The sequence below is a fragment of the Carlito syrichta genome, unplaced genomic scaffold (genome assembly GCF_000164805.1).
Source record: "Carlito syrichta isolate Samal-C Ts95f unplaced genomic scaffold, Tarsius_syrichta-2.0.1 Scaffold308158, whole genome shotgun sequence".
Lineage (NCBI taxonomy): Eukaryota > Metazoa > Chordata > Mammalia > Primates > Tarsiidae > Carlito > Carlito syrichta.
In genome coordinates this window covers 88,434-97,563 of record NW_007252254.1, presented here as the reverse complement: position 1 = coordinate 97,563, position 9,130 = coordinate 88,434, and the positions used below count along the sequence as shown (strand labels likewise).

The 9,130-nt window shown below is 37.0% G+C and overlaps 1 protein-coding gene across 1 annotated transcript; it reads left to right on the top strand.

The window, feature by feature from the left end:
• The first annotated feature begins 2,956 nt into the window (after positions 1-2,956).
• On the top strand, positions 2,957-3,886 carry LOC103267538 (UDP-glucuronosyltransferase 1-9-like). The gene has a single exon (XM_008065123.2). The coding sequence runs from the start codon at positions 2,957-2,959 to the stop codon at positions 3,884-3,886; it is 930 nt and encodes a 309-aa protein (XP_008063314.2).
• Positions 3,887-9,130: the final 5,244 nt, after the last annotated feature.

Sequence of the window (9,130 nt, the reverse complement as noted above, 5' to 3'; positions counted from 1 at the left end):
TACACCCACAAAAAGTTACATTTTCAGTATGTGCTAAAGAGTTATTTTGCAGAAAGTGCAGGGCTCTGATACCTGCTGGTGTAGCTGTGGTGATAGCTTCATGAATCTCCTTTTCTTTCTTTCTTTCTTTTTTCTTTTTTTACAGTGGTTCTTATATTGGAAACATTTATGTGGGAATGCTGTGTGACTACAGCTGCAGACCTCAATCTATGGTGCATATCAAGTATTTCAACTTTTTCTTGTAATGTCATGATTTTTCTGCATCCTGGGAACATGTCCAGCATCACTATTGGCATGGGCCACACTTGGTATGGGTCCCATAGTGTTATTCAAGGTTTACATTATTGCACTAAACATGATGAAAAAATTGTGAGACCCCTGAGATCACTTTTTGCTATGAGACACAATTTACTAGAGATATGGACCCCTCACATGAAGAGGATAGTGTCACATTACATTTTAAATGGATACAACAGTTGAACTCTCTGCAATAGCAACAGAACATGGCTATGAAATTATCACAATAGTATAATATGTACAGTTTATTTTATGCAGTTATGATTTAATACTGCATCTTTACATTTGTTTGCATTTCTCTTGACTAAGAATAATGCCATGTTCAGTCTATAAGCAATTGTGTGCTAAATTTTGTTAAATTTTAACTTTTTACAATAGATTTGTGTATATTTTATGGTAGTAAATAATAAAATAGATGGGTATCTACATATATTTTATGCATTCATGACATACCTTTTTCCTAATTTTTTGATATGTCTAGGCTATGTGTTTATCTGCAAGTTTTTTTTTCAAATTCTCAGGAATGTCCAAAACATTTAAAAATATATTTATTTTAAACATCTGCCTATAAATAGACCATTGTAGTTCAAACCCATGTTGTTCAATGGTCAACTGAATATATAAATAAAATTAATTTTTAAGTATTGTATCTTGCAACCATGCTAAATTTACTTGTTCAAGAAGACTTTTAGAGTATGTTGGAATTTCTACATATGTGATCATATTGTCTGTGAATGAGATTGTTTACATTTCTTTCTAATCTGGATACTTTTTATTTATTTTCCTTCCTTGACTGTGTGGAATAGAATCTGCTGAACAATTTTGTAAAGAAGTAATAGCGCCCCCAAACTTGACATGTACCTGGTCTGAGGAGTAGAGCATTCAGCTATTCACTGTTAAGTATGATATTAGCAGTGGGTTTTTCAAATATGCCCTTCATTAGGTTGGGAAACATTCCATCTTTTCCTTGTTTGCTGAGAATTTTTATCAGGTATGGAGTCTGGATTTCGTTAAATATATTTTCTGTGCCTTTTGAGGTGATTGTATGGTTTTCCTTTTTTGGTTTATTTATATAGTGTGCTACCTAGATTGGTTTTCATTTGAAATTATTAATGTATTTTTAAATTAATGGTGGTAAACTATATATAAATTATCATCTTAACCATTTTAAATTATATACTTCAGTAAAGTCTGGTAGCTAGTGTCTTTTAAGAAATTTGCCCATTCCACCTTTGTTGTAGACTTTGTTGGTATAAACTTGTCCATGATATTCTGGCATCATTTTAATATCTGTAGAATGTGTGGTGTTACCAGAGTTTTTATTCATGATATTAGTTATTTGTTTTTTTCTCTCTTATTTTTCTGATTAGTGCAACTAGAGCTTTATCAAGTTAATTGATCTTCTCAAGGAACTAACTTTGATTTCACTGATTTTCTCTGTTATTTTTCTATTTTCTACTTCATTGATTTCCACTCTGAAGTAAGCCTCCAGGAAAGGTAGATAACTCACTGCCATTTTTATTTTTCTGAGACAATCATTTGAATCAGTGTCCCTATCATGGAAGTAAAAAGCAAATTTTTAGTAACAGGTAGGGTATCCTGGAAGGAGCCATCTTGTGCCCCTGAATTGGTTACAGAATCTCTCAATAAATGTTCCTATGGTGTTACCTGACACATACCACTGGGCTTACCCATGAAGGTATCTCTAAAGCTTGCATAATGTAACACTTATGTCGACTTTCTTTGCATGGGTACTGTGCAAGGAGGGTACAAATACGAAGAAGGCATATCCTCTGACTTCAAAGAGTACCCAGCAAAATAGGGAGACAGATATACATTTTCCTGAAGAAAGGCACCTGACCCATAAGATGAGCCCACAGCAGAGGTCTATAACTCTGTTTAGAATGTGGAAGCAGAGAGGACACAAAAAGGCAGCTCAGCAGTGTCCTCTGGTAAGCTTTGAACAGGTAACTACGCACTGAATGCAATATATCTGAGAAAAGCAATTTAAAATAGATGACAGTCGCATTTCATTTTGAATGGTCCATGTACCCAAATCTTCAACCTTATTTCAGCATTTCAGAGGTCTCAGAAGATTTGGACATGCACAAAGAAGAGCAGCAATGCTTAGGCATTACAGAGATGCTTATGAACAACAATTTCCTGCCAGTTGGGAAGGAGGTCAGGGCTGAGGGCCTTACAGTCTTTCCTTGGGACAAGAGACTCCAGTTCCTTACGGGGCAAAGAGTGATTGGTAGTCTGAGTATCAAATTCAAATTTTGCTTTGGGAAAAATTTCAAAAATACAATCTTTATTCAAATTTACTTTTCCTTTTATCTTCCTGAGTAGTCAAGGTCCAAAAGCATTGCTTAATAATCCTATTTCTAAACTCACATTGCAGTGCTGGGCATCATCTGTCCCCAAGGCAAAGATCATAAGCTACTACTCTCTCTGGAATACGCTTGTGCATAAGATACACACCTTAGCAAATGCTAATCATTAATTATGGGTAAATTATTGACACTGAGTGTGATTTGTTTTGTGAACATATGAATACACACCCTCTTTTGCGAACAGGTTTATGCCTGTACTTCTTCTGTCTTCCATTTTACATGCACTCAGAATCCAAGCTGTTAGCTTGCTGGCTTGCTGCTCTCTGATGGCTCCTGTGGTTTTATCCAGCTCTTTTCTTCTATGTGTTTGTTTTTTGCTGACATCTGACTTTGCCAAGGCAGGCAGGCTGCTGGTAGTGCCCATGGATGGGAGCCACTGGTTCACCATGCAATCGGTTGTGGAGAAGCTCATCCTCAGAGGGCATGAGGTGGTCATAGTCATGCCTGAGGTGAGTCGGCAACTAGGAAAATCTCTGAATTGCACCGTAAAGACTTACAAAACTTCTTATACTCTGGAGGATTTGGACCGTGAGTTCATGGCTTTTGTCAATGCTCAATGGAAAACTCGAGGACAAAGTTTATATTCTGTATTAATGACTTCAGCCAATAGTGTTTTTGAGTTATTTTTTTCAAATTGTAAAAGCTTGTTTAATGACAAAAAATTAGTAGAATATTTAAAAGAAAGTTCTTTTGATGCAGTGTTCCTGGATCCCTTTGATATGTGTGGCTTAATTGTTGCCAAATATTTTTCACTCCCCTCTGTGGTCTTCGCCAGAGGAATATTTTGCCATTATCTAGAAGAAGGTGCACAGTGCCCCGGTCCTCTTTCCTACGTTCCCAGAGGTTTCTTGGGGTTCTCGGATGCTATGACTGTCAAGGAGAGAGTACGGAATCACATCTTCCACTTGGAGGAACATTTAGTGTGTCCCTATTTTTACAAAAATGTCTTAGAAATTGCCTCTGAAACTCTCCAAACACCGGTCACAGCCTATGATCTCTTCAGCCATACATCCATTTGGTTGTTGCGAACTGACTTTGTTTTCGACTATCCCAAACCTGTGATGCCCAACATGATCTTCATTGGTGGTATCAACTGCAATCAGAGAAAGCCATTGCCTAAGGTAAGTGATCTCTCCTTTAGCACACTAAGAATCATCTGGTTTTGGACTTTAGAAAAGATTTTTACTGAACTGTGATTCTTCATTGACATTTGTCAAATTTGGAATTTCTTTCTGGTTAAATGAATTTTTGGTGCCAATTCCCTTACATGTCAGCTAGCAAATTTATACAACTGCCTCATTGATATATATGTATATTCAATCGATAAGTTGTAAGTAATCCCCAGGTTACATTATTTTTAATACTGTCTTTGTAAAAATACCTAAAAACACAGTAAGAAATTGAACTTCCCTTTTTTGCTAATCCTATGCTACCCCGTACAGGAAAATGATCTTAGTAGTTTTGTATACATTCTTTTCAATTTTTTGAAATTATTTTTACTATATACATATATCTTATGTAAATTCTTTCATCCAATTTATTAAAATAAAATTTAGCATCAAGATGGACATATTATTCTTTGCCTGGCATTTTTTACTTGTCTGCATATTATAAACATTTTTTTTATGGCCCAATATAGACAGATTTGACATGTTCCTTTAATCATTGCATAACAGTATTTACTTTGGTTATACCATAGCTTTTTCAACCGAACAATATTGATATAGATTAAGATGCATTTCACTTTTTGCTTTATGAGCAGAACTGTACTAAACATTGTCAAGTTCTCTCTCTTGGATACCATCCTTCGGTTAGAGCACAAAGTCACAAAGTACCACCTAGGTGTGGCCTGGCCCCTCACCTTTGGCTGAGTGTGGAGCCTATCTGCTTCCTGGACACACTCAATTCACTGTGGCTCATAGGGTCAACCAGATTGGATTAGAGATACAGAAAGCTATATGTGGCTTTATATCACCTACCAAATGGAGATATGTATATATATATATATATCTTTATATACTTTTTAGTTATATATAACTTTAGTATATATATAATATATGTATATCTATTAAGGGATATATTGTTTGAATGTTTTGATATATGTGGACGGTTATGAATTAAAGTACATATTTAGTATTGTAAATAAAGCAAGCAGAATTTTCAAACAAGAATTTAGATTTCAGAGAGGGCACTTTGACAAACAACCTTGAATGGAGCCCAACTACAAAAGGAAAATTGTTATTGAAAGACCCAGGACACTGTCAATTACTCCTCCCTTGTTTCAGAGGGGAGGTTATGTATTAGAAAATCATATAGTTTGTTGTACCTTGCTGGGCAACAGGAGTCATACTCTTAATCTCATCACACTGATAAGAAAGAAGATGATAGAGTATTTGTGTGTCTGCATGTGTTTGTGTGCAGAGTCTCTGGCCCTATGTAGGGGATTTTCCTGAGGTTCCTCTGCAGCAAGCAAAAAGCAATTGAGTTTATCCACGGGAATTATAGCTAATGATGAAATTAAATACTTTAACAAGCATGATAGATCATCATTCAGGAGAACAAAAATAATTTTATTTTTATTTATTTATTTATTTTGAGTTGGAGTCTCGCTCTGTCACCCAGACTGGAGTGCAGTGGCCATTCCTGGCCACCGCAGCCTCGACCTGCTGGGCTCTGGCAATCCTTCTGCCTCAGCCTTCCACGTAGCTGGAACTACAGGTGCGCGCTACCACGCCCGGCTAATTTTTTGATTTATTGTAGAGATGAGGTCTTGCCTGCCCAGGCGGGTCTCGAACCCACGGGCTCAGGCAATCCACTCACCTCAGCATCCCAAAGGCGCGAGATTACAGGCTGAGCCACCGAGCCCGGCTGGAAAATAATTTTAATGTGAAAAAAAAGAAATCACTCCCAATCTTTTCCACTACTTGGTGAGTCCCTGCAGATTTGTTGACTGGATCCAGCTTGAAAGAATTTCATAATGAATCTGCAATTTCCATGCCATCTGCAAATAACTTCATCCCCCTCGTATTTATATCATTCAGGGCAGTTGTAGGTCTGGAGAACTGAAGGTGAGATGTGGTTATACAGAAAGATAAGATCTGTGCTTCCCCTGTTTCTCTAAGATTCTAGGTGTATTCAAAGATCCAAATTGAAAGCTAACTGTTAGCAGTCAAGCCCAAGGCCTCTCACCAACACTATTTATTTCAGTATTTTATTATCAGAGTTTCCAGACATACACGAAAGAGAGATTGTAGTATAGTGAGCACCCATATATCCATTCTTAGGTTATTTTCAGTATTTTGCTGTACTGACTTAACTATTCTTTTTTCCTTCCTTTTAAAGAAAATTTTTGACTATTGTTTATTTTTTCATGTTTACATTTTATTTAACATATATATATATTTTCACCTCATGTCTCTTTATTAGAACTTGAACTCTAAGTTTACTATTATTATTATTTTATTTCATTTTACTTTGGAGTTGTGGGGTACAAGTGAGGATTTACTATATGAGTAAGTTGCATGCAGCTGAAGTTTGGGTTTCTAGTTGTCCCTCTTTCCCCAGATAGTGGGCCAGGTATCCAGTGTATTGCCACATGCTCCCCTCCCACTTCTATTCCTCCCTTCCCCAGCAGTGTCCAGCGTCTGCCAATCCCACCCTGTGCTCATGTGGCCAGTTGACAATCATTTCTTAAAGGAAATCTAGACATGTCATTCCATCCATAAATACTTTGCTAAATATAAAAAATAAGGAAAGTTTGTTAAATAGTCACAATCATTTTCACACCTAACAAAATTAATAATTCTTTAATATTATTCCCAGTCCATAATTAAATTTCCTTTAAGTGTTTCAACAATGTCATTTACATTTAAAAAAAATTATTATAAAGATGTGGAGTACAAATCAGGATTAGGTACATAAGTAATGTAGGTGCAGGTGAAGTTTGGGCCTCTAACTGGTACACATTTTCCCTGGTTTAGGATCAGTTACCCTTTGAGGGTTTTTTTTTTTGTTTGTTTGTTTTTTGAGATGAAGTCTCACTATGTTGCCTAGGCTGGTTTTGAATTCCAGAGCTCAAGCAATACTCCAATCTCAGTCTCCCATCTCAGTCTCCCAAAGTGCTGCAATTACAGGTATGAGCCACTACGCCTGTTTGGCCATTTGATTTTTTTGACCAGGGTGCCAAGAACATTCACAGGGGAAAGAGTAGTCTCTTCAATAGAAAGCACTGGATCAACTACATATCCATGTGCAAGAGAATGAAGCTGGATATAAATAAACAAAAATTAGCTTGACACGGATCACAGACCTGTACAGAATATCTAAAACTAAAAATCTCAGAAGAAAACATATGAGAAAATATTTATGACCTTGAATTTGAAAATGGTTTCTGAGTTTGTGACACTAAAAGTTCAAGAAAGAAAGACGTTGATATATTTGACATCAAAATGAAAAACTTTTTTGCATCAATGGACACTATCAAGAAAGTGCAAAGGCAACTTGCATGGGCTCCCATATACAGATGTACAAGAAACACACATATCTTAACCAAGAGGCTTGTGAGAGGCAACTAGAATCCTGAAAGACACAGTCTTGAGTGTCAAGATCCTGAAAGATCAAAATTCCAAAAAAAATTCTGAAAAAAATAATTTTTAAAAAGATTTTATTTGCCTTGTTAAAGGGGTATTTGAGAAACATAAAAACAGAACACTTCAAAAGCTACTTTACACAATAAAATAGGCAATATGTGCACATATATATTTGGAAGCATAAATATTCAGGATTTTAAACACAGTATGGGTATAATAGTTATGAGAAGATGAACCCTATCCACAAAGAAATGGGTCAAAAGGGAAATTTATGAATGTATATCACTGTGGTTGGTAATTGTGTGCACCTGGCTATAATTTATAATGTCAGTCATCTGAAGTACCCTGATGAATAACCTAAGTCTTTTGATGAGATCAATTATAAACTTTTATGGGTCACCACCATATATACAGTGGCCCAAAGAGCAGGGATCTTGAGAAATTTCCTTTCACAAATACAGACGTACAGAAAGGATATCTATTTATTGAGGAAGTTTCAACATTTTTATGTACACACAAAATGCTTACACACAAAGTCAGTGTTGTTATAATGCACTTTTATGGAGTGAAATTTGCTAAAAATACAAAAAGAGACTTTCTCTAAAAGTCTTTACACAGTTCATACCTTCATGCAAAGATGAAATACATAGCACAGCAAATTGTACAAAATAATGCTGACAATTTAAAATAGTGAAATTTGGATTCAACAATGGGAATTATGGTATTGGTGTCCTTCAGTTTATAATCCAAACCACTTAGCGTCTTGTCCTTTAGCATATCTTGTAAAAATCTAAGATGACACAATCCCCTACCCCCACCAGCATCATGAAATTAAGTAGTTTACAGCAGAGCTTTTGCAAGCTATAAGCTATTAAGAAATAGCACAGAAATTCTTTTGCATTTCATTACAGATTCATATTTTTTGTAAAATATAGCAGAAATAAAATGCTTGAAAATGAACTGAAATAAAAGACCTATAAAATGCAAAACTACTGATGATTGCTTAGATGACCTAGTGACACCAATTGCTACGACAGTTTCTAAGACTTCTCAGCACTGGGGCTGTCACGGGCAGGTGACACTGTGAGTGGTAACCATATCTTGTTGTTTGGTTTTTTTTGAGTTGGAGTCTCACTCTGTCGCCCAGACTGGAATGCAGTGGCTGCTCCCGGCCACTGCAGCCTCGACCTGCTGGGCTCCGGCGATCCTTCCGCCTCAGCCTTCCAAGTAGCCGGAATTATAGGCATGCGCTACCACGCCCGGCTGATTTTTAAAAATTTATTGTAGAGATGAGGTCTCGCTGCCCAGGCGGGTCTCGAACCCGCGGGCTCAGGCAATCCACTCACCTCAGCCTCTCAAAGGCGTGGGATTACAGGCTGAGCCACCGAGCCCGGCTGGTAACCATATCTTGAGTAGCATTACTTTGGCCCCAAGCCAGTAGCTTTACATGAGTAGTGTTGGGTAGAAATAAAAAGTGGTCAGAGTTCTTCCTCAAATAAGCTAAATACACAGTGAAAAATACTGAATAAATAGTGAACACCAGAGCAAAGTTCATGATCAGATTCTTGTTTTCCTTGTCAGCTGGTGTTTTTGGGAACCCAGCAACATTTCTCTCTGCTAAGGTACTGGTTTGCCCAGACCATTCCCTGTTGTAACATTGGAAATTCCATATCCCAAAGACTCCTCATTCTCCAGCTAACAGGAATAACTGGATACTGTCACTGGATCCCCAAAAAGCTGGTCACATCATCAGGAGCTCCAGAGCTGACAAGACTGTAGGAGGCTCATCTATCTTCCATCCTCTACCTTCTGCACAGACATCTAAGGGGCGACAAATTCCTTCCAAGCAGA